This window comes from Cucumis sativus, chromosome 1 (genome assembly GCF_000004075.3).
Source record: "Cucumis sativus cultivar 9930 chromosome 1, Cucumber_9930_V3, whole genome shotgun sequence".
NCBI classification, from domain to species: domain Eukaryota; kingdom Viridiplantae; phylum Streptophyta; class Magnoliopsida; order Cucurbitales; family Cucurbitaceae; genus Cucumis; species Cucumis sativus.
In genome coordinates, this window is record NC_026655.2 from 16,204,616 (window position 1) to 16,230,290 (window position 25,675).

At 31.0% G+C, this 25,675-nt stretch overlaps 3 protein-coding genes across 5 annotated transcripts; all 3 read right to left on the reverse strand.

The window, feature by feature from the left end:
* Nucleotides 1–158: 158 nt before the first annotated feature.
* Nucleotides 159–6,524, reverse strand: LOC101221018 (WAT1-related protein At4g28040). 2 transcript variants are annotated; one of them, XM_031889396.1, is made up of 7 exons: nucleotides 6,331–6,524; nucleotides 2,422–2,654; nucleotides 2,241–2,309; nucleotides 1,882–1,998; nucleotides 1,475–1,724; nucleotides 946–1,104; nucleotides 159–853 (listed from the first exon to the last, which is right to left on the reverse strand). In XM_031889396.1, exons 2-7 carry the CDS (start codon nucleotides 2,610–2,612, stop codon nucleotides 488–490), a joined length of 1,152 nt encoding a protein of 383 aa, XP_031745256.1. In that variant the 5' UTR covers nucleotides 2,613–2,654; nucleotides 6,331–6,524; the 3' UTR covers nucleotides 159–487. The 2 variants fall into 2 exon arrangements, with proteins under 2 accessions (XP_031745256.1, XP_004149891.1); XM_004149843.3 differs by lacking the exon at nucleotides 6,331–6,524 and having other exon boundaries at nucleotides 2,422–3,018.
* Nucleotides 6,525–10,057: 3,533 nt separating this feature from the next.
* On the reverse strand, nucleotides 10,058–12,189 carry LOC101221252 (WAT1-related protein At4g30420). Its single transcript, XM_004149844.3, has 7 exons — nucleotides 11,886–12,189; nucleotides 11,708–11,776; nucleotides 11,504–11,620; nucleotides 11,164–11,413; nucleotides 10,897–11,055; nucleotides 10,669–10,817; nucleotides 10,058–10,570 (listed from the first exon to the last, which is right to left on the reverse strand). The coding sequence occupies exons 1-7, from the start codon at nucleotides 12,071–12,073 to the stop codon at nucleotides 10,393–10,395; spliced, it is 1,110 nt and encodes a 369-aa protein (XP_004149892.1). The 5' UTR covers nucleotides 12,074–12,189; the 3' UTR covers nucleotides 10,058–10,392.
* Nucleotides 12,190–17,848: 5,659 nt separating this feature from the next.
* LOC101217691 (pentatricopeptide repeat-containing protein At2g37230) lies at nucleotides 17,849–20,609 on the reverse strand. 2 transcript variants are annotated; one of them, XM_031889002.1, is made up of 2 exons: nucleotides 20,206–20,336; nucleotides 17,849–20,125 (listed from the first exon to the last, which is right to left on the reverse strand). In XM_031889002.1, exons 1-2 carry the CDS (start codon nucleotides 20,311–20,313, stop codon nucleotides 18,170–18,172), a joined length of 2,064 nt encoding a protein of 687 aa, XP_031744862.1. In that variant the 5' UTR covers nucleotides 20,314–20,336; the 3' UTR covers nucleotides 17,849–18,169. The 2 variants fall into 2 exon arrangements, with proteins under 2 accessions (XP_031744862.1, XP_004149878.1); XM_004149830.3 differs by having other exon boundaries at nucleotides 17,849–20,609.
* Between the last annotated feature and the right edge of the window lie 5,066 nt (nucleotides 20,610–25,675).

Genomic DNA, 25,675 nt, shown 5'->3' on the forward strand with positions numbered 1-25,675 from the left:
TTATTCATATATAATATATAAAAAAGCACGCTTGTACTAAATTGGTCGACTTTGTGAAGGGGAGAATTATTGTAGTATTTTTTATTTTATTTTATATATAAATTTGAACGAAATGCAATCATTGTATATATAAACAAACAAACAAAAAAAATTCAAACAGTAGAAAAAGTATGGATACTCTCCTCATTTTATTAAGAGTGATGGGACACAAAGTTTTGGACAATTTAAGTTAAGAAGAATACACGTGGAAAAGAGTTGGATTTGGAGGTTATGTTCATATGTATACCATATATATTCATCTTGACTAGATTTTTACATATAATTCTAAAACCCCCTGCCCCTTTGTGACACCCAAAATCAAACACAAACTAATTATATCCATGGATCTAATTAAAATCCTACAACACAGATCCAAACACCAAAAAAATAATAATCTCCATCCCATGTCTAGAATTAAAAAAATTATCATAACAACAACAAGTGGCCGTCACGCTTTATCACATTTGAAAACATTGTCATGTTCAGATTGTTGCTCATCATCATCACGTAGCAGAGGCTGTTCTAGATCCTTTTCAGAATCATCAATAATAAGTCCATGTTGTTCATCAGCTGTGACAAGTTGTGGTTTCATGCCTTGCACATCTTTAGCTTTACCCCATAATACAATATATAAGCCAATTATGACTGAAATTGCACCCATTAAACTGCCAACGTATAGGTCTTCATGTAGAAATAGAGAAGAAACGAATGTTGTGATGACAGTGCAAACAGGGTTGAATAAGGCAGTGAAAAGCGGGCCTCTTCGTGAAACACACCAAGATTGAACACAAAAGGAGAATGCGGAGGTTGTACCCTGAAGGATATATATATATATTTAAATTTAAGGAAATTTGGGAATTTAGATTAATAAATGGCAATGAATAATGAATAATATGAACTACTTACGGCGTATACACAAGTGGCGAGTTGTAATGGAGTAGGAAGAGTCCAGACTTTTGTGTTGTCGTCTACTAGAACGGTAAAGAGGCCATTTAGTATTGTGGCGATGAATAACATCCATGTGCCGGAAATAACTGGGTCTGGACAGTGCTTTGAAACTGGTACCTGTCCAATTTCCATTTCATTTCGTCAAACAACATGCATTGGACTATTTTTATCAGTGTATTTTTAAAACGGCTTTCATGAAATATAGCAATATTTCAAACTCATGGATAGACACCAATTAACTTTAAATTTTGCTCTATTTAATTATAAATATTTTAACACCTTGTAATCTTGCTGTAATTATAAACAAGTTAAAGCTCATGTGAAGTATCAAAAGAAATTTAAATGTAACAAAAAGATAAAATGGAAATTTGTTTTTGTTAAATTTATAAATAAAATTTTCATTTTGAATGTTTTTTTTCGAAACAAATTACAAATTAAGCTTAACATAAACGGGGTGTAATAACAAAGTGAGAGGATTTAGACGAACCAGCATGACGATCCAAAATGCCCAAAAGCAACTGCTAACAAAGAGAAGAACACAGCCAAGAAACCAGGTATCGTGTTCGGGTTGAACGACTCCTAGCATATTGAGAACGGTTATATTTTTAGGTAACATTTCTGAGTTCAGTAATTTAGGGCCTTTTATTAAGGCCATAGAAGCAGCTCCAGCGACACATACGATTGTTCCTACTATTTTCGCTACAGTTCTCCAGCTTCTTGCTTTTATTTTCTCCAATCTGAAACGTTTTGTATTTAATTAAATTCAAAAACGTGCACGGTAAATTTAACTTTTAAATAAACTTTCCCTTTTTTTTTTTTTTTTTTCCTTTTACAATGTCTGAACTTTAATTTTTGAAACAAAGACGAAAGAAGAAAAATGATGTCCGTACGTACCCAACAGTGGCTGCCATAACAAAAGTGATAGCCGGTATCAAATTAACGATGGCACTCGCCGCTGATGAGGAGGATAAGTATAGGCCTTCAAAATAGGCATTTTGGTTTGCCGTTACTCTGTCAAAATTAATTACCACAAATAAGGTAAAAAAAGAATTGCTAAATATAAATTAATTAAGCTCCCAAGTGAAGTTCACTAGATGGAAATTGACAATTCTAATGGGTAGATGATTCAATTTGTGCTAAAAAAATTTGATCTTTTGTTTTTTTAGAATGGAGTCTATTTTCTTATGTAAATAATGGTAAGAGCCAAAATTGTTAGCAAAAAATTAGTAAATCACACGATTATTCATGCATACCCAACAAGAGCAGTGACAGATATGACAAAAAAGCCTTTGAATCCAATGGAAACCCTGCTGCCACTTTTCCTGTAGAACAAATTAAAAGAAGTTTGTAATTAATTTAGAAAAAAAAAATAAAAGAATAAATAAGCTTGCTGTGTGAACTATATGAAGGTAGTAAGAATAGAACAACACATACTTTGAGGACAAGAAAATAGCAGGAGCCATGGCTAGAGTGGCAATGGCATTTCTATAGAAAACAAAGACTCTGGGGCTCATCCCTTGAAGCAAAGCGGCTCTACTGAAGATAGCAAGAGCAGCAAAAATGCACTGCAAACCCACCATAGCCACAGCTGGCTTGTAATCATCAAAAGAAAAACGCCTCGCCATATCTGTCTCTCTAAATCAAAGAACCACACACCACGCCCAGCTCTGAAATAGCAATACAGGTTTGATATAATTTGTGTCAAGAATGTCAAATATATGTATATATATAGAAGAAAGTGGAAAATAAGACAAAAGGGTGTAGAAGGTAATAAATAATGTGTGAAATGTATAGTCTGTATTTTGTTGACTGTGTAAAGCCAACCCATAAAACGCAGAGTAAGGAGAGCATTATTTTATAACATTATATTATATGCTGTTCACGTGTATTATATATGATCATTTTCTTTCCTTCCTTTTTTGTAATGGACCAGTTGTGGGCATTTCCGTATGCGGGTTATATCGTAGTCGGAACATGATTTTATTAAGTCAGCGCGGATCCCACACGGTTGTTTTCCCCTCCAGTCACCCTCATCTTTTCTGCACTCATAATGTTTTTTCTTTTTACATTATATAAAATATAAGAGTAGGTGTCGGGTTGTTTCAAACTTCCAAAGCCGATCCAAGTCTAGTCCATAAAGTTAATGGTTCATCATCTCTACTTCATCTAATCGTTTCATAACTTGAAAATTAACTTTCATGATGGGTTACCTCGTTTTGGATCTCGTCCAACCCTTTCATACATATAATTATTAATGTTGATTAATAAATACTAATGATCATCTTTAAAATTTTAAAAAAATTATTTTAACAACCAACTCATTTTCATCTACACAACATGAGGATTAAGAAAATAAATGAGAGTGGATTAAATAAGATAGAGTATGAGTTGAAAATTGAAAACTATTAAAGAATCACTCTATAATGTAGAATTATTGTTCAGCATTGAGTTAAAAAAGGAAGATTACATACTCTATCAAATGAATAGACTATATTCAATTTAAAATAAAAATCAATAACTTATTAGAAATGCCAATACCAACCCCAATTCAATTTGGTGGCTATATATGGAGGCTATGTTTTAAAAGGTTAGAATAGCTCAAGTAATTCAACTATTTCAACTAATTTTTTGGACTAGATCACATATAAACACAGTACTAGTTGAAGCTATAAATTTATTTTTGGCATAAATATGAGACTAAATTTGTTTTTATTTATACTTTACTGTCATTTGTGAATATTACCCTTACCTCTACCTCGAAATTAAGGATGAAATCCTTCAAAAATTTATTTGTGAGTGAAAACGAAGGATCCATTAATCTTTCCAAGTCTCTTATGGTGTAGTCATGAACTTTTTTTTTTTTTTATATATAGTTTATTATTATAATTAAGTAAACGATTTCGAAAACATGATTCATGATTCTCTCCATCTCTTATAAAATATATTATTATGTGTGCATCGGTCGTCCATGATCTTTTGCTTCATAATTTAATAATGTTGGGTATAGGATTCATCCTTCTAGTTGGTATTTTTTTATATTTAAAAGAAACAATAGTTTAAGCATAGGAACGATTCAACACTTTCTTAGACTTTTATTTGATCCATGATTCTCGTTTTCTTTATCTTTTTAATTTCTTTAAAAATTAGTTTTAAATGTTTGGTTTAAGAAGGAACACGTATTTAATGGCGTACATTTTTCCAGTCTATATGAGCAACTAATTCTCATTCTATAAACAACAAAATGTTTCAAATTTATACATATTTTGAATTTAGAACTCTAATATGCAAACTTCTATTAGAAAAAACCCGAATGTTTTTAAACTATTTTATATATTTATTTTATATTTATACGATAGTGCAAAATCAAATTTAAAACCAAACTATTTAAATTTAAAGAAAAGAATTAAATTTAAAACGGAACAAAATTGTTTCTTTTTAATTAAAACCCAACCATATATGCAATTCAACTCAACGTGAACTAATTTAAAATTTTTTAAAAATATTTAAAATTATCAGTTTGGTTTGCACCCCTAATGTATGGTAAATTATATGAAAGAAAAAATAATTTGGTTAAGCAAATGGCTATGAAAAGTAGAGACTTAGATTACTCTACAGTTGGTTGATGAAGAAAAACAGACAAATTTGATGTAAGAGAGCATACAATAAGTTTTTAGAGTCTTTGTCTTCATGACTTTATTTTCTTCTCGATTTTGAGTTTTTATTTCCCTTTCTCACTTAGTAAAGGTATTAACATATAATATTATTTTTCAGTAAATATAATAATAATAATAATAATAATAATAATAGCATAGACATTGAATGTCGATGAAATGTCACAGGTTAGGTAAATACTACTGCCTAACCTTTTCTTTTCAATGTACTCTGATTCCATAAATTTAATAATGTCATTGTGAAAAAGGAAATTTCAATTATTAGATAATTAATGCAAAAAATTTCTTAAAAGATGTAACATAATTTTGAAGATAATATACGATTGAGATATATTACTACTTGATCTAATTAACTCATAGTACTAAAAAAAATTAATGGCAAAACTTTCTGCATATTTATTTGAATGTATATAAATTCTGAAATTTCCATTTCAGATGGATTTTTCTGACCTTTTATTTTAAATTTTATTTTGAAATTTTAATTAACTAATTTAGAAAAAAAATTAAGAAATCATATAGAAGAGAGCATGTGAGAGCTGAGACAAGAATCTTTTATTAAGTTTTCTCATTTCTTTTTTCTTTTCAAACTAAAATATTTACGAATCCAATTTAATTCTTTCATTTTTTTTTAAATTATAGGAAAAACAACTTTATATATATATATATAGTAATGGAAAAACTAGTTTTTAAATGCAAGAATAATAACTCTTCTCACAATAAATTTTTAGGTATTTATTGAATTATAAATATAATAAATAGTTAGAGCAGGCTATATAATTTTAATGTTGCTTGTTGAAAAAGTAATTAACCCGGCCGTAGTTTAGTTCTTACTTTTTACTCTAATGGGTAAAGTTGATAGATACCCGGACTTTTGCTTTTACACTAATAAATAATTAAATAGACCTCACTCACTTTTTAATTTATTCTAAAAGTTCATTATCTCAATTTTATATTCAATATTAATATTCCTTTTTTTTAGATAAATATTTTACTTATAATAAGTACTATTTTTGTTACACTTGTATCAAATAATTTAGATTAAATAAAATTTATTATTTGCAAACCAAAATTTTAAAATAGTTATAGTAGAATAAATTGTATAGATTATATATTATTATTATTATGAAAACAATGAAAACAATAAATTTCTTTTTAGTTGAAAACTAAAAAAAATCTCCTTTTTCACTCACCCCATTTTGTTACAATTTAGAATTTTAAATTTTAAGATTTGTGATTGAATATAAATTTGAAAAATGCAATGATGTATCTAAAATCGTCATATTAAAGATTGGTTTTTTAAAAATAATCCTAAAAACGTATACCAAACACTTTTTTTTTCTTTTTGTTTTTCATATTTGAAAACACAGAAATTTAAAAAAAAAAATTCACAAACAAACGGGGCCTACGTTGTTTAATTCTTTTTGAAAACTACAGCTCAAATTAAGCCTTTGACTCAAAAAGGCTTTGGCACATGATCATATGATTTATTAATGAGAGCGTATTTTCATATTTTGGATTGTTAGTCAGAATTACACATGATACATATATATATATATATATATATATTATCTTCTAAAATAGCTTAATTTTAAAAATTAAAAAACACATTTAATTATTTATTGATGAAAGGCACACATATATATAGACAGTACTAGGAATTTTATGGACATACCTGAGCAAAAGTAATGGAAACAGAGCCCTCCCCTTGATGCACCAGTGCTTGTCCTCTTTTCCTCAGAAAGACAATGGAAGATCAATGCATGCAAATTCCAAAGAAAATTAGGCTACAAGTTTAAAGCAAATGGAAGCCCAATTTACAGGAAAAGAAGAAGAAAAAAAAAAGATAGTATGAAACTTGAAATGGAGTTCTTGATTTTCCATGTAGTTGTACTGAAAGAGAATAGAGAGAAGTAGCAGCTAGCTAGAAGCCATATTTATTAAAAGTTCAACAGCCTCCATTTCCAAAGGATGAAGAGAAAGGGGTAGATGGGATAATAATAACTTTTTATGGCTATCCTCTCTGGCTTATGCACACACATGGTTGAGACTTGCTTAATGTTTGACACATGGTCTTTAATTTCTTACTCCCCTTCGCCACGCCTCAAAAACATATACTAATCAACAAATTTTAAAATTTTCAACTTTTATATATTTACCAACAGTCTTTGGAAGTAACGCTAGGTCATGATGATGTGAATTTCATTTTTTTACAAATTTTCCTTTTAGAAAGGGTATGGTAGATCAAGCTTACATCTGAACATCTCTAGATCGACACCTTGTTTACACCCTCACCATCTTTCAAAAGAAGATACATCGTTTGACGTGTACTTAGATTTTTACCTATGCTCTCTGGTTGAGAATAGGCATTTAATTTAATTCAACACTCGAGTATAGAACATATAAAACTAATGAACGGCTCTCCACTTGCAGTAGCCAGCTGCAACTTGAGCACGACTAATGTAATGTTGCGTTTACTTAAAGAAGTTAAAGTTTCATCTGGTAAGCTTATATAATGGTTGTAACTGGAACCGTAATACCCATGTGCTCGCTCGTCGTAGGGATGGGGTGGGGTATTTCCTTTATGAGACCTTGTAATTTGTCCTGATTGGTTGTTGTCCATTTGTAAAAGGATGTCTGTAAATTTTCTTTTGTGTTGCCATATGCGTTGACGATGGAGGTTTATTCTCAGACAAAACAACTGCATTTGATAATCCTTTTATTTTCGTTTTGTTACTTTTTTTTAAAGTAAAGTGTTGAAATCTGAATAAAATTTTAAAAACAAAAACAAATTTTTGAAAATTTTCTTTGATGAGTTTTCAAAAGTTGGTTTGACTTTTTAAACTGCTGATAAAAGTAAATGAAGACATTTATGAGTAAAAGTAAATGAAGACATTTATGAATGCTCATAGGGTTTATAGCATAATTTTCAACTAAATTGGTTGTCAAAATGGGTTTTAATAGTTTTTTATTTTAGAAAAGTAAGTTGATATATTTTCCATTTCTTTCCGGATTTTTAATCTATTTTATCTAAAAATATGTTCTTTTAGATTTTTTTTTTTAGTTCTTAATTAAATTTTGGTTTGGTTTCTTTAGAAGTTTTGTTATAAATTACAAAACAAAAAATTCCACACATACAAAAATATAATCCATGGCTTAATTTTCAAAAGTTATTTATTTCTTAAATTAAATGGAGGCTTAGTAAAATATGGTATTGTTTTGTTTCAATTTTTTTTAAAAAAAAATTATAATTAAATAGGGGTAATTTTTTAAAAAAAATTATTGCATATACCTATAATATTTCTTAAGTTGTCTCTATCTCATTCAAATTTTGTATAATAAATTGAATATATTACATCCTATTTAATTTCTCTCTCTAATGTATTTAATGCATCAATCCATTTTTTTTTATTGATGAATTAATGTTATCTAATATGTCTAATATGTTCAATTGGGCTTTACAAGGACTTCCTGCCGTCTTCTTCAAGCTGCCAAAGTGAGTGTGAAGTATGCTCTTTTGCATCAAATTGGGCCAACTGTTGCTCTTCAATGCATACTTCGACTGTGTCCCCCACTCTTGGGAAGTTGATAAAAAATTTATATGATTGGTACTGGTGCAATTGTTGATTTTGGTTTTTTCTGTTATTTCTCAACTTAATTAATCGTCATGGATTCATATGCTCTAAAGCTTCCTATTGGTCTTCCTCGATTGTTATGTGCTATTTTGTTATAACAAGACAGTTACATAGACTCGAGAGGGAGAAAATAACACAAATTAAAGCACTTACGTGGTAATTATCTAATTTGGTGAATTACACCTATCTTTAGGACCAATGTTCAATTGAGAAGATATGTTCACCTAGACTATATAAATGAATTATAAGTATTCAATTTATCTTTTAGTAGACACTGTTGAGATATAACGAAATTAAGCTAGATGTGTTGAGTTCCACCTAAGTTAAGTTGTTGATACTTGATTGGTTCTTCTTCCAAAATAAAAGCTTCTCTAGATTATTCAATTCCAGCAATATAGTATCGTTAGCGGCTTTCTTTAAACACTACAATGGGACTTTTCAATCAATGTTGAACAACATCACAACAGAGAACCGTCTTCCTATAATAGAATAGAACAACAAACGGATCTCTGGCTACTTTATATGCAAGCATTATATTATTCCTTACTCTCCTGTGCAAAACAAGATTGTTCTGGACAAATTTTGTTGATTTAAATGTAATATTACAAGTTTTAGATGATTTGAATGTTACTGCTAAAAAATGTGGTTGCCGAGTGGTCATCTTGATAATGTTTGCTAGAAGGCATGGGAAGGTTAACATATTGTGGATGTTCTATCGCTCTTCATTTTGGCATCAATGGCTATATTAAATAATTGATTGATCCAGATCCAGCAAGGAAAAAATGTAAGATTTTAGATATATTTCAATCTTAAATATTGTATATGTAGCAGAGAGTAGGAGAAGCATCATGAAAAATCAAAGATATCTCAGGCACAAGAATGGGAAAAACCCTTATTTGGCGAATGATAAATTGGATGCCACCTGGACTAGTTTTGTCCATGTAAAAGAACACTCGAGAGAAATGAACCTCCACGTCTCCACCATATGTTTCCTCCATAGCTGTGGCCTCTTCATGCATTTGGATAAGAAGAAAATAAATGATTATGATCTCCATATGCCTTTCTTTTTCTTCTTTTTGATATTATTTTACTAAGATCCCAAAAGAGACAGTCAAGAAGAATCCACATTATTCTGTCGTCAGTATTCATTGCACAAATGCCAATATTTATATTTACATAAACAATCCTTTTTCAAAATAATTTTAGTAATTAAACACATATTCTAATGCAATTTGGATTCCACTATTAAAATATATATTTCCTTCCAACCCTCAAATTTAAATTGTACCCAATCTCAAGCATTTGCAAGCACATGGGCCAAGTTTTTTCTTTTTCCTCTTATACAATTCAAGTATTTAGATCGCACCCTTCAACGTCTAATAATACAATATTTATGTGTAAAAAAAACTCATAAAATACTAAATCATGCATATGTTATCACATCATAAATTAAAACTAACTCCTGGTATCCCAAAAACAGATCTTCATGTTTTCTCTTTTAGACGTACGTAATCAAACAAAACCAAAATCATGGGAAGAAAAGGCTACAATTTGAGTAAAAATATGATCAAATAACAAAAATGCTTAAATCATGAAATATCATATCAAAAGAGAGAGAAAAAAGGTAATAAAAATAGAGGAAGAATATACTTCATAACGTGAGAATTCAATATTGTACGTAGCAATATTATCTTGCCAATCCAAATTCTAAAAGCTTGAGAGAGCAGAAAATGTTCGTTCTTGCTTTGTAATTCATTGGCAAATCGATTCAACCAAACTTATTATTTTGTTTATAGACAAACATAAATTTTAAATTATATATACTTTGGATTGAAGTGTCAGATGTATGGTGGACCTAGTTTATCATAATACACGTTGGATTGAAGTCGGATTGGAAGCTTTTTATATGTATGACATGTTCTATATTAATTAACCACTTGTCAGAAGGTTTGTTAAGACTTATACATATACTTCCAAAAACCTCTGCCTAACTCGTGATCCCACAAATATGTGGTGAAAATTTTGTAATTTGCAACACCAAAACAAAACAGCAACAAAAATTTAGCCATCATGAATTAGATCCCAATCCCTCAATTGCGGCCTCAAAATTTGTCATATTTGATTGTCTCATCACATAGCAGCGGCTGTTCTATATCCTTTTTCTCTGAACTATCATCAACTTCTTCTCCACGTCGTCGTTTCATGTCTTGATCAACATCTTTAGCTTTACCCCATAACACAATATATAAACCAATTATCACTGCGATAGCACCCATTAAGCTGCATTGTCCCAATAATTCAAATTTAGTGAATTAGATTAATGTATATTGAATTTAGATTCTTGTTAAATGTAATAATGCATGTAATTTATTTAGTACCTTCCCATGTATAGTTGTTCGTGTAAGAACAAAGAAGAAACGAATGTTGTGATGACTGTACAAAGCGGGTTGAATAAAGCAGTGAAAAGAGGGCCTCTTTTTGAAACACACCAAGATTGTACGAAAAATGACAGTGCTGAGCTTGTTCCCTTTTAGATAAACTTAATTTAATTTGGGTTTGGAGATTTAAAAAAACAAAATTCAAAAACTAGAATTGACAACACTTACGGCGTATATACAAGTAGCGAATTGTAATAAAGAAGGAAGATTCCAGACTTTTGTGTTGTCTTCTACAAGAACAGTGAAGAAGACTGATAATATGGTGGCAACGAATAACAGCCATGTGCAAGAAATTATTGGGTCTGGACAATGTCTTGAAATTGGAACCTGAGTAATGGAATCAAATTTTGATTTAAATTTAGGGTGATTATGATAATATAAAAACAAGGGTTAAGTTCTAATTTATTAATAATTAGAGGAATTTTTTTGACAAACCAGCATGATGATCCAGAATGCCCAGAAACAACTGCTGACAAAGAGAAGAACACAGCCAAGAAACCACGTGTCTTGTTCGGGTTCGACGGCTCCGAGTATATTGAGAAAGCTAATATTCTTAGGCAAAATTTGCGGGTTTAGTAATTTAGGGCCTTTTATTAACGCCATTGAAGCAGCTCCACCTACGCATACTATTGTTCCTACTATTTTCGCTACGGTTCTCCAACTTTTTGCTTTTATTTTCTCCGATCTGAAACATTATGTATACTTCAATTACAAACCCCCATAGTTAAGTTAATTAAGTTTGTTACGAAAACAAAACAATTAAAGAATCTGTTACCCTGCAATGACTGCCATAACGAAAGTGATAGCAGGAATTAAATTAACTATAGCACTTGCAGCTGATGAAGAGGATAAATAAAGACCTTCAAAATAAGCATTTTGGTTGCCAGTTACTCTGTCAAATGAAATAAAATACCACAAATCAAATTAAATAAAGTAAAAACAAAAACAAAAACAGATAAAAAAATTATTCTATACCCACCCAATAAGAGCAGTGACAAATATAAGAGAGAGGCCTCTGAATCCGATGAAAATCCTGTTGCCACTTATCCTATAACAAAGAATGAACAGGTAATTTATGGACGGATTATATGGGAATTTGTGAATAAAGTGTAATTAATTAATTAATTAATTTTTTTTTTTTAAAAAAAAGATATTACCTTGTTGAGAAATAAAGAGCAGGGGCCATGGTTAGAGTGGCAATGGCATTTCTATAAACAACAAAGACTCTAGGGCTCATGCCATGGACCAAAGCGGCTCGGCTAAAGATGGCAAGAACAGCATAAATACATTGTAAACCCATCATAGCCAATGCAGGCTTATAATTCTCAAGATGCCACCGACCCATCTCTGAATTTCTCTTTGGCGTAGTGCTTAATTTCTCTCAAACCCAACTAAATAGGAAGGCTTTGTAGACGGCCAAAGTAGTGTTGGCATCCATGGGAGGGATCCACATGGGAGCACAGATTGGCACGTGCCCTACCTCAAATGGCCTCTTTTTAATCTTAGTTACTGTATTCATTTATATAATTAAACTTGGTCTAATAATCTTTTGTTTTCATAGGTAGGCTAAAGTTTAAATAACTTTTATAGGTGTGTTTTTACGTACTGACATAGGGTGTGGATCACTATTATTTGTCATGTTGTGGTGGAGGCAAGGCTGAGTAAGAAAAGGTTAAATTAGATATGATGTTGATGATGATATGGTTTTTCTTTCTTCTTTAAAAGCAGTGCGGCGATTTTCAGACGTGGCACCACGTAGATCAAGATGATTGAAGTGAAGAAGAGGTATCCAAACGTGATCTTTTCTGTCTGGATCATATATTCATTCATTCATTGATTCTTATATGTGAAGATTAGGATGAATTTTGCTTCCTCATCATTTAGTTTCACTCATCAATATTCTGTCTTTACCCTTATTATAATTATGGAAAAAAACTTGGATATGTACGTTTTGATGGAAAGTAACTATATATAAATTTTATTATTGTAGTGAGATAAGATGCATCTAATCATTGTCGTTATTATAGTTTTCTTTCTTACAACTTTTTATAATTATATGAAAGTGACGAGTTATTTCTCTATATCTTATGATCCAAGAGGTGTTTGGTGTTTTGTAATATAATGTAATTTAAAATTTATGTTTGGATTGAACGTTTTAGACTCAGTTGGTGTGAAATAAAAGTCATTTCAAGAGTTATCAATCCAACCCTCTTTCTTACCATTTTCATGCTTCACAATTTCATTTATATTTGTCGTAATCCAAATTACACTAAACCTCTTCAAACAATTTCTTATATATTTTTATTATTAAATTAAGGTCTCTAGATTGTAAACTCCGATTTTGTTTTGAATTTACTAAGTTTGAAAAATATGTGTTTGGTAGATAATTTTGAATCATTTAGATTCTTTGTAGTCTCTTTCAAATAGATTCCATTTGATAACATATTTTTTTTTCATATTTTAAAGCTATTGTTTTCACACCACATCGTTAGGATATGATTATTTAAAAGATTATTTAAGTTCAATATCCAAATGGTTAGGATAATTTTTTTCCCTATAAGATATTTGAATTTTGAGAGGACGAATTGCAAAATCAAAAACAAATTCTTGAAAACTATATATATATTTTAAATTTTCAATACTTAAACTTTATAAAACTCAAAACTTGGTTTTTAAAACAGTGACAAGAAGTAAATGACATGATAAAAAAAAAAACTATAACGTCCAAGTAGTGATCACAATATAATTTTAATTTTTAAAAATTTTGGACTTTTTCTTCAAATGTATTGGTTTAAAGCATAGGTAAAAAAACTATATATCTAATCTCGATAATATAAGTATTATCTTAATTAAACAGGTTTATTTTAACCATTAAGACCAATTTGATAATTTTTTTATATAGTTTTTAAAAGTTGCCTACTTCTATAAGTTTCTTTTTTTATTGTATATTTTCTAATAGTGCTTTCGAAACCAACACAATAGTTGAAAACAAAATAAACTAGTTTAAAAAGAAAACTTGCTTTTGGGACTTTTAATTTTTTTATTATAATTAGTGTTATATAGTTAGTTTCTATCTTTTTTTTAAATATTGATAAAAAGTAAATTAAAAAAAAGCAAGAAATTAAATGGAGTGCTTAAACTTAATTTCAAAACTAAAAAAAAAAAAAAATTAAAGGAGCCTGAACATGTATGTTCTTTCTATCATTAAAAACTAGACATCAAAATGAAAATATAAAAAACTAAACTAAAATTAAATAATTTTGATAATGTGATTCATGATTCATGATCCATTCACATTGTATTATTATTATTACAATTATTATTTGTGTGTGTGTATATATATATATATATGGTTCTCCATGACCTTTTATTCCGTAATTTAATAATTTTGGAGATACATAAATGATTCCTAGTTGACTTGTGTGTTTAGAGATATATACTTAATATTACTTTTAGTATATCAACTTTTCGTAATTTTATTATTTTGTGTGCATGATCCTCATTGTTATATTTTACAAATTTTGGAGATACGATACAATATATTCTAGTGGACTTTTCATAAGAAAAGAAATAAATTATACATGAACAATTCTCTCTCTCTCTCTCATTTTTATTTGATTGTTTTTAATCTATAAACCATGATTGTTGCATCTTCTTGATCTTATTCTTTCCCATATTCAATTGGTTCAAGGACGATTCACACGTATGAAGGAATGTAGTAGTTGTTTCCTGAAAATATTTATATTATAGTTTTGAATGTTGGCTGAAGAAATCACGTATCAAGATTTTGTACATACATAAGATAATAATTATATAAGTTGTATAAAATAATGTTAAAGCAATTGCTTGAAGACCCCAAATTGAAAAAAATTAAGAAATCGAGTATTCATCTATTTGTGCATTAATTTTGAGATACAACCCCAAAAAGGGGGAATTCGAAACAGAAGGTTGTTTTGATCATGGATGTATATGATATGATATATAAAATTTGAGGGGTTTATAGAAAGAAATGAAATGCAAAAAAGAAGCCGAAAATGAAGACTTTGGAGTTTATAATATAATGATATGGATGTGAATGTGGACAATGACTGAGTTTCAAATTCCCACACAGGTTGGTCCAATTTTCGTACTCGTTCCGCCGCGGACCAAAAAAGTACATTTCAAATCTGGAAATCAAATTATATTTTCAGTTCTTAATCATTTACACGTTTTTCTTTTCAAATAATATGTGAATTTGGAAATCAAACATCAAACCCCTGTTTGTCTCATCCCACTTTGGAACTATATTTTAACTTTTGAATGAGAGAAGAATGTGATCGATATAAGAGAATTTATTTACCCAACACATGGATTGGTATAGTAATTAATTACCACACACTAGCTCCAATGATTAAGTTAGTTGGAGAATAGTATTGAAGTTGGTTCATATAAAACTATAATCATGTATTTATCAAGATGATTGATATGGTTTGTTTTGTTGGAGTTAATTTTATAACCTATTCAGACATGTTCAATTTCATGTGGAAAACCTTTTGTGTACTACAACAAAATATAATGGGACAATTTTGTAAATACACCATTATTGCAGGGTTTGAAATTAGTTGGCTGTATATTTACATATGCTTTCTTGAATTTAAATTGAGGGAAAAAAAATACATTTTTGGTTACTACATTTTCAAAATATATTATCTTAGTTTTGGTTTTATTTTTGTTTTAGGAAGAATAGTATAAAGATATTGAGGTCATATCTGTCTCAACAAGAAGATAAAGTCGAGTAGAAAAAAAATTAAAGTTCCACCAACATTGAGATTCATCTGCTACCCAATGAGCTACTCCATCAACCACCCTATTCTGAGATCATCAAATGTAGCACAACTAAATCTCCCATCTGCCTCTATAGTCAAAATATCTTCCATCACATATTTCTAGGTAAATACATATTCCTCTCCAGTCAAAAAGTGCACTACTGTCACATTATCTGGTTCTACCACCATCGACAATCACAGAGTCCATAGCCTGCAATCGGCAATCCTACATAAATAAACAATGAATGACCTCAGAAAGTCTTTACCTTGTACAAATGAGGGCACTCTTATGATCTCAAATCACCGGCCCGCATAACCCCAACCATTCTCTTTCTCATCACATCCCACATCCTAACACATGCATATACCCTGCATGAGCCACCATAACACCATATATCTTCCCCATGAAAAACTACTTGGTTGCGTGTCCCAAATGCACCACACCACCCATAATGACATCCACTCCTCAAGGACTCATATAATCAAAGGGGTTTACCCCTACCTGTGCCCGAAATCCAATGATGCCCTTTTTCCACAGTCTAAATAACACAAGAACCCACAAAATAGGAAGGGTTCGTACCCAAATAAGCCCTGATGGAAGATCCAATTTGAAAGTACCGATTCCTCAACACATGCCCAAGAAGACTATTAGGAATTCTCATCAACCTTCAACATTCCTTAGCTAACAGAAAATCTCAAGATCTTTTAACTACACCCCTCCAAACTCCTTATCCATACACATTTTCTTCCAACTCCACCTAAGATCTTTTTCCTATCCTTAACTAAACCCCACCAAAACCTGGCACACGCTCTGTTGATCTCATGGCATAGCCCACGAGAATCTGAAAGCTCATAATATGGTAATTGGAAAATTACATGAGCAACAAACTTTATCAACATCCTACCTTTTACCTAGGGACAACAATCATTCTTTTCACCATTGTAGAGGTTTTCCCACTTCCTCTCAAAGCCACTAATACAAAATATGATTGTGTCACCCACCTTGAAAATAAAGTCCTAAATAACGTTCCAAGAACTCCGTGGAAGCCACCCCCAACTTTGATCGAATGAACTACTGTATAATCAAACTCGTGTTCCCTAAACTATCCCCTGTCAAGGGTAAAATTCCCCAATTAAGGAACAATATTGAGAAAATTTGCTAACCAAACCGTATTCACACAACTCATCACAAGATCCAGCCACCGACTACAAAAACTCATATGTAGCTAATATTCCCATTTCACCTTATCATATGACTTGCTTATATCTAACTTGATTGCCACACTTCCCACTTTCCCCGAGTCCTCCCACATATAGCATGCATGCACCAAAAAATAATAATCACATTGTAAAAAGTGAGGCATCCTGAGGCAAAGCCAAAATTTTCTCCTGAGATCATAATATCTAACACCCGTTTCAACCTATTGGCAATCTTCTTTAGCAATTATTTTGTAAATTACGTCGTAAAGGCGAATTAGATGAAAATCGGACATGTTTCGTGAATTTTTCACATTTAGAGATCATCACAATATGAGTTTGATTATGATTTCGGATCAAGGAACTGCCACTAAAAATCAACGAACAAACACAAGAAGTTTTGTCCACAACTACGGTGCCTTTGTTAGAATAGTAAGTTTACCCCATCCCGACTTGGGACCTTTTGTTAGGGTGATCGAGCCACCTCTACCTTCACAAGTGTGAACTCTCCCACCAACTCTTGATTATGTGATGTAGTTCCTATTACATCATTCTGCTTTTTCAAAAGAATGTTTCATACAATATATTTTATCAAAACTAGTCAATTGACCTTTTTTTTGGTAAAACTTAACGATACCTTATACTACAAAGAACTATATCTATCAAATACCATTTTCTTGATTTCCCAGACACATAGGAATGGGCAAATTCTCATTTCGCGTTCCATATATTCTGTCACCTGGACTTGTTTTAGTCCTGGAAAGAACATTTGTGAAAAATAAACCTCCAAGACTCCACCTTATGTTTCCAACATAGCTGTGGCCTCTTCATGGATTGAAATCACAATAAAGAAAATGATTATCCAATGATTTGTATTTATAGAAATTACTAAGAACCCAAAAGAAATCCACATTTTGTTGTCAATCTTCAGTAGATAAATTCAATGTCTGTACTTTACATAAATGCAACTTGGATTTCACTGTTTAATATTTCATTCTAATCCTCAATTTTTCTCTCTTAAAAAACAAATGTGTTTATCTCAAGCACGGCAAGCACATAGGAAAAGTTGAAACTTCAATTATATATGGTTCTATGATTGAAGCAATAAGACATGAAACTTAGAAACGAAAGTAGAATAGAACTCCTTGCATTCTCAAAATACTTCTCTATGTTTTCTCATCCACCAATAATGATAATATACATCCCTTGCACATTTCAGATATTACCAAGAAACTTTTTAAGAAAACCAAAGTCCTTAGTATTCATCAACTGAAGAAACTTAAATCATGGGGAGGGAAAAAAAAATAACACTACAAAAGTTAAAGCTACATCTTGAGTATATTGGATCAAATAACAACCCAAGTGTTATTCAGGGCTTGAAGCATGAAATATCATTTCAAAGGAGAAAATGGTGGAAAAAAGGGGGAGGAATTGATTAATCAAGCAGCTAGAGAAGGTTTCTTACTCCGTTTTCTGTCTCCACCCTTTATCATTCTTGAGAGAATATCAGCTTGCTTTGTGTTCCCTTCCTGATTCAGGCTTTTGATCAAATCATCACAGCTGCTCCAATCCTTGGCCCCTCCTTTCTCCATTATCTTGCATAGAATTGCGTATGCATTAAGCGTCTTCCCTGCCCCCAACAGCGCATCTAGTACCTTCTCATAACTTGAGAACTCTATGTTGCATTCTCTTTCCAATCCAAAATCTAAAAGCTTGAAGGCAGAAGTTGTCTTCCCCTTTTCACAAAGAACAGATAAAAGACTGTTAAAATCAGGTGGGCAATTGCAATTCATTAGCAAATTAATTCGTCCCAACGCTTCTTCGTCATGACCTCTCATGAAAAGGGCTTCAAGGATTTTGGCAACCAAGTCTAAGTTTTCTGTTATTCCTTTATCCAACATACTATTCATCACTCGGCTTGCAGTCTGCACCCTCCCGTCTGCAAATAGACTTTCCATCACTGATCTAAACAATGCCGAGTCAGGAGAGTGCCCATTTTCAATCATGCTATCCAAAGCTGTTTTAGCATCAGCTGGTTCACCTTTACTCAAGTAGCTCTTGATTAGCAACTTGTAAGATTCTGCATCCCTTGACACACCTCTCCTACCCATGATTTTCAACATTTCAAATGCTAAGTCAGGATTCCCTTCTTTGGCATGGCCACGGATTAAATTGTTAAATGCAACCTCATCCTGAATACCCTTCTTCAACAACTGTCGGAAAAATGTATCAGCTTTTCCAGTCTGCCCGTGGTTGCACAGATACTGAATTATAAGATTATATGCACTAGCCTCCATTTCCAAAGTACTTTGTGGCCTCAATATGATTTCTTTTTCTACAAGATTTTCAAGCAACTTAACTGCCTGATCATACATCCCGGCTTTGCAACAGTTCTCAATCAGAATACCGTAGTGTCCAGCCTCAGTTGGAATGCTTAGTCGAATCATTGCTTTCAGCACATGCATAGCAGCATCCAAATCACCATGCTTGCACTGGCAAGATAACAACCTCATGAAAATTGAATTGTCCTTCGGTGCAAAATGCCTAGTCACCATTTCTGTCAAAATTTTTCGAGCCTCGGGCAATTTCTCTGCATCACAAAGACCAGGTAGGAGAGTTGAATAAGTAATATCATTCGGCTTCTCACCAGCAGCCTTCATCTCTTCAAACAATCTCAATGCATCATCTGCTCGACTAACAGAAACATAACCTTTGATCATAGTAGTATAGCTTATCACTGTTGGTGCAATATTCTTACCCTTCATCTCAGTAAAGAATTGCTCTGCCTCCTCCATCATTTTGAACCGACAGTATCCATTAATCATAGTGTTATACGTAACGACATCAGGCGAAATACCTCTACTCTTCATGTCTTCATAAAATCTCTTGGCTGTCTCAAGCCTCAACGACAAAAAGAAACCCCAAAGCATCACATTATAGGTATGGCGAATCGGTTCTATTCCTTCATTCAACATAGCATTAAAGTACCTCTTGGCCATCATATACCGCCCCCTCCTCATAATCTCCTTAAACAAAGCATCATAAGATTTAACACTCCTCTCAACACCCAATTCCTTCATCTTTTGAAAAATTTTCACAGCCTCCTGAACTATCCCAGCTTTACCATAGCTTTCAATCAATACAACGAATAAGTCTTCATCCCATTGAACCCCCTTATTGGGCATATCAAGAAGAATACAACGGGCATGATTAAGCTTTGAAGCCCTACCCAGAATCTCAATTATTTTGAAATGGGTTTCGCGATCATGCTGAAATAATCCAGCTCGCTCCACCCACCGGAAGAAATTGAGGGCATGTTCGGATTTCTTAGCAGCATGTAACACATTATAAACAAGGTTGTGATCAAATTGAGGAACCAACGAACGAATCGAGTTCTGTAAACGCGTAGTCCATTCACGATTTGCCATCATTTTACAAATAATTTTTTCTAACTTTTCAGGGTCACGAGGCCTACCTCTAGGGATTCTTCCCTTAACTTGCTGGACGCCATTAACAGCTGCAGATTCCCCTGTCTGAGGCAGTGCCGCATCAGAACTGGCGGATGGATCATTGGGGCTTCCATTTTGAGTAGCCGTGGAGATGGGCTCTTGAGTGGAGCTAAAGAAATGAAGTGAATTGAGAGCAGTTGGTTTCGAAATTGAAGAACTGGAAAGAACCCTGTAATGGGTGAAGTGAAGTTTAGATACAGAAATGTGAGCCATGGGAGGTCGGAATCGCTGAAAGGGATTTGTAAAGAAGGGTGGGAGAAGGTCAAACCTCAGGGCATTTGAATTTTGTACAGACAGAGATCTATAAACATAGAGAGAGAGAGAGAGAGAGAGAGTAAAGTCTGTTTAGGGTTTAAGGAAGAAGAAACCTTTGCTATTTGCTTCTCAGCCGAAAGAAGAAGAGAGATACGAATACGTAAAGCCCATGCTGGAGCTTACAACATTATTCAATGGCCCATTGCAATTACCCGGCCCATCAAATCATATAAAAAAATTGCAATTTTAGAAATATAACATTTAATTACTTTATAATATTTATCATGTTTTTTTTTTTCTAATTTTTTTTTAATACTGATATATACTTTAATTAATTTTTTGAATCTAATTTCTATGTTTGCCACTATTTTTAAAAAAAAAAACCGTGAGAAAACCTTTAAAAATTGTCCACAACAACATAAAAACAAAAAGAATATATATCTATAAAAGATTTTATTGTTGATTTTTACTTGTTTGATTATTGTATAGATTAGTAACTAAGGGGATGATGTGGTGGTTGAAGAGTGTGTGTGTGTGATGCACCCAAGTGGTTGCCAAATGCCAAGTTGATATTAAGATGAAGTACCTAGTGGGGGACTCAACACAAATATGCTCCTCATCCTCTTCTCCATCCCTCTATTTCACCTCTTCATTAATTTTAACCAATTTCCCTCCTTCATTTATTTCTTACCAAACTTTTCTCATTCATTCCCATCTTTACACTACTGTCACGTATTAGTTTCAAATTTTCGACAAGGAACAAATTCGATTTAGAATACACGTGTTTCTTCCAAAAATGTAAAATCCTAATTTAAGTAAAAAAGAACCATTAAACTATCTAGTTCTCATAGCAGTTAAATATGTTGATAAAAACATTAATAGTTTCATCCTAAGTAAAGAACTTAGGTAATAGGTTTTTTTTTTTTTTTTTTTTTTTATGTGAGTTAGGAATAGAAAATGAATTGGACGAGAGATGTCATAAATGAATAGTATTGGATTAAAATGGCCTTCATTATGCTTCTGTCAACTTATTCAAGCATAATTAATAAATTATTAGAGATTTTGCAGATTCTGCCAAAACCATACCTAAGATCCCAAATTATTGAAACCAATTGCCCTCTTTTAGTCTTCTCCCTTAAACATTTTGGAAATGGGTAGTTAAGTTTTATAGAAATTATATATTGCTATAGGTGGGCATAATTAATTCTCGTGTATGCAAATTTGTTGCATATATACAAATAAAGAGTTTGTAGGTTCAATAACATTGATGTACCACTTTTATATCATATACACCTTTTAGGTGTGTTATTAATAAACCCATTTATATCTTCAAATATCTTATATCTATATATTTAATTATCATCAATATAGGTTAAATTACTTTTTCAATCTCTCTATCAATCGAAACTTGTTCAATTTTAATTGCTATATCCTTTCAATTATACCATTTTATTCTTTATATCTCTCCCATAGCTTCTAAAGGTTATTTATAGTATTTTTAGTATAAATTTTAAAACATATCTACAAATTATATTTTCTTCCCTCAAAATTAGTGTTATTATTTAATTAATTTTTATCAAAATTAACTTTGTTGAACTAAAAATTTAAGAGTTCTTGAATGAACAAGAACTAAATAAAACTAGACAAATGAAATGATGATAAAACTAGCATGAAAATTAAAATGATATTTTTAACAAAGCATATTACACATATAGTTGTTAACATATATTATATGTAAGTTATGTTATATGCTTACTTTCATCTTTTTATTTCAACACCTAAGATTTCAACTTTGCTTAGTTCCATAACCTTATTTGAGATAAATATATAATTTAATTTGTTAGTAGTTAGTAAGAGTGTGTGTGGTTTCAGTTGGGACTAGTTGAGACATTGTTTAGACACATCAACCCATTGTTCGGTTATAAGTTTCCTCAATCTAAATAATTTTTATTAAATATCTACCGGTCACGAGAATATTTGCAATTTTTGCAGGTGAAAGAGATTGCTATCTCGGTTTCAGTGATTGTTACGATGAACGCCTTTTTGTTTGTTATACCCAATTTCGTTGTTACGTTTTTCTTAATCTTTTCTAATAATAAATTGTCTACAAATCTTAGCTAATAGTTTAGGGGTCCTAATGATCGATACAATTTTTTTTTTTTCAAATATGTAAGCAAAAGGTGTCAAACATAAAATGTAAAATTGATGGTTTTTTTTTTTTTTCTCTTTTGCAACAATCAATGAAAAAAATATCAATATTACGATGTTCAAAAAGTATTAACAAATACGTTGTAGTTAACGATTTTTCATATAGTTTAGGGTAAAGAAAATGTCAACATATAACCTTTATTGATGACCAAGGAGATCATGGAATGCGTAAAATTTTCATTCACTTGAATTAAACTCAACACAGATGAGTTGATAATCCTCTAACTTATTAAAATGAAATCGAGTCTACATCAAAATTTTCAAACACTCGTAGCATGTAAGGCAGTGGCTCCAGCTCAGTATTGGCCCAGTCAGGGAACATGCGGCTCCATGCACGTACTAAGTTTTTAGTATTGCCTTTTTCTTCCATGTGCGTACCTTACAGCGACAATACTAATTAAGAAGATTTTATGAATTCAGCTTTTGTTTTCTTCTCTTTTTTTTCCATATTTATATATGTTCCTGTTTCAATTCTACTATTTTTCCCGATTACTTTAAACAAACAATTAAACTTGTTCTTCTTTGCCCTAATGCAATGCCTATGGCTATGGTCATCATCACTGTTAATGTATTAAATTTTGCTCTTCTTTCTTTGGTTTTTTATTATAACAATAAATACTATTACAAGTATAAACCTTTAATATTCACGTTCTCTAATCTATAAACGTGCTTATTTATTAATGTCTTAACAAATAAAGTATGTAATACAAAATTTTGGGGTACTACGGTGTAGTCGGAAGAAAAAACAATGTAAGAAATTATGAAGTGGAGGTTCTTGATCAAATTGTTTGAGAATGGGTGAATTATTTAATTTTGAAATAAGGCCATGGTGGGAGTTAATTATTAGGCTATAACCATTATGGCTATAAGATGTTGATGTATGTCAACATAAAATGTCCAAACTCCCAATTATGAATTTAAGTGTTTTTTTTTTTTTTTTTTTTTTTTATATTTCTCTATCTCTTCTCTACTTGGTTTTCTTTAATGGTTGTATCAATATATGCTTTGAAATTTCAATCGTGTATTAAAGATGTTGAAAAATTGACATTCATTAATTGTGTGTTTGAAATGTCCTTTGCATAGAGAGAAAGAATAACATAAGGAAATACTCTATGACGATGGTTACCTGACCCAATGAAAGAAATTCAAAAAAGAAATCCTAAAAGCCTACCCTTAAACTTTAGGGTCAGGAGCTATTATAACTGTCACTATAGAATTTTGAATTCATCCATTATTTAACTCCTTAAATTATTTTAATTTGTGAAAAAGTAATTGCAAATATAGTAATTAAATTCAAAATAATTAAATATGTAGCAACATTTATTAAAAATTACAAATATAATAAAATCTATCTGATAGACTATGTTGCAAATATTGATTTATCACTCATAAACCGTAATAGAAACCTATCATAATTAGATTTTGTTATATTTGTAATTTTTTAAAAATATTATTATATATTTAGTTATTATTTTTACTATTATAATTACCTATTTTTTAAGGTTTTGGAAATCCTTTGTTTTTATTGTTTTATGTATTAAGTCTATAGATATCATTTTTACCTTCTAGTAATTTTTCTTCATTTGTTATGTGATTTTCAAAAGTTAAAGATAAGTCTTGAAAACAAAAAAAAAAAAAAAAACCTTTCCAAAAATCTAAATTTTGTTTTTGAAATTTGATTAAGAATTAAAGGATTATATTTGAGAAATATATCATATTATGAAAAAGAAATAGTTGATAAATATTTTTGAAAAAAAATTAAGGTATGAACTAATTACGAAAGATGATCTATAAATTATATAATACAGTTTGCAAACTTCAGGAACTAGCTGCAATTATATATTTGTCACAACCAAATCATATAAAACTATATAATTACTACCCTTTAACAGGGAAAAAAAACAAGTAGATAAAGTATTGAAAACAATTAAATTTTGAAAGATTTACCTTTCACGGTATCGAATTAAAATAATAATAATAATAATTGAATTGTAACAATTTGGTAAGTGTAGAGGATATTGTGTGTAAATAAAATTTATTTTATGGTGGGATTTTGCGATTGAAACTAAAAAATAATAAAAAGAGAACAAGAAAGAAGGATAAATATAAAAAAAAAATAAATGTATTTTGGTCCAAAAATTACAAAGAAAGAAAGAAAGATAATCAATAGGCTGTCCATTATAATATAAAGGTGATAGGGGTTTGGTTTTGAAAAAGGAAAATTGATTGGAATTGTGTATGTGTTTTGGGTGGGTGAAAGGTGGTTTGGAGTTGGAGCTTTTGTGGTTGGCTTTGGCTCTATGAATATGACCAAAATTAACTTATAATTGATTGTATTTTTAATTATACTATATATATATAACAATCAACGAAGAACTTCTGCTGGCCAACAACTGCCTGTTTCGATGTTCTTTCAATTAATTATTACATGTGAATGGAATCGATGCTAAATTAAAATCCATTTTCATATTCAAAAACTTACAAATTCAACATATACATGCATGGTTTAATTAATGTCTAATTAACATATACCTCACACCTAAAACATTATCATACTAATGCAAACAAAACATACAAATATGATACCCACACGTATACATAGATAATAGATGCACGTCATTTTTATTAAAAATATCTAACATATGTGCACCATAAAAGACATGTTTATGGGTGTATTCATACCATTTTAAAATAATATGTATTGTTATGGATAATTTATTTTAGACTAAAGAATGTAATTATCTACCTAAATTAACAAGGTTGAGGTGAAAAATAGCACTATGGTTCATTTTGGGTCTAGTTGGGTCTAAGGAAAGAGAATATTAGTTGTATGTACTCAACCTTGACCTTGCAAAAAAAAAAAAAAAAACTAATGAGGCATGCCAATCGATCTAAGACCAAAATGGGTGTATGAGAAGGTTCTCCACCTCAGCCAAACATGAAATAGACATGCCCATTAACTCAATGATCAGA

What these genes read in the sequence shown, in the direction of transcription:
- LOC101221018 (XM_031889396.1), bottom strand. Translation starts at nt 2,612, where the DNA reads ATGGCGAGGCGTTTTTCTTTTGATGATTACAAGCCAGCTGTGGCTATG. An exon ending in GCTATTTTCTTGTCCTCAAA is followed by an intron (nt 2,310 to 2,421) that starts GTATGTGTTGTT and finishes TTTGTTCTACAG; the next exon opens with GAAAAGTGGCAGCAGGGTTT. An exon ending in GTTATGGCAGCCACTGTTGG is followed by an intron (nt 1,725 to 1,881) that starts GTACGTACGGAC and finishes AAAACGTTTCAG; the next exon opens with ATTGGAGAAAATAAAAGCAA.
- LOC101221252 (XM_004149844.3), bottom strand. Translation starts at nt 12,073, where the DNA reads ATGGGTCGGTGGCATCTTGAGAATTATAAGCCTGCATTGGCTATGATG. An exon ending in GTTATGGCAGTCATTGCAGG is followed by an intron (nt 11,414 to 11,503) that starts GTAACAGATTCT and finishes ATAATGTTTCAG; the next exon opens with ATCGGAGAAAATAAAAGCAA. An exon ending in TCGCTACTTGTATATACGCC is followed by an intron (nt 10,818 to 10,896) that starts GTAAGTGTTGTC and finishes TTTATCTAAAAG; the next exon opens with GGAACAAGCTCAGCACTGTC.
- LOC101217691 (XM_004149830.3), bottom strand. Translation starts at nt 20,452, where the DNA reads ATGGCTCACATTTCTGTATCTAAACTTCACTTCACCCATTACAGGGTT.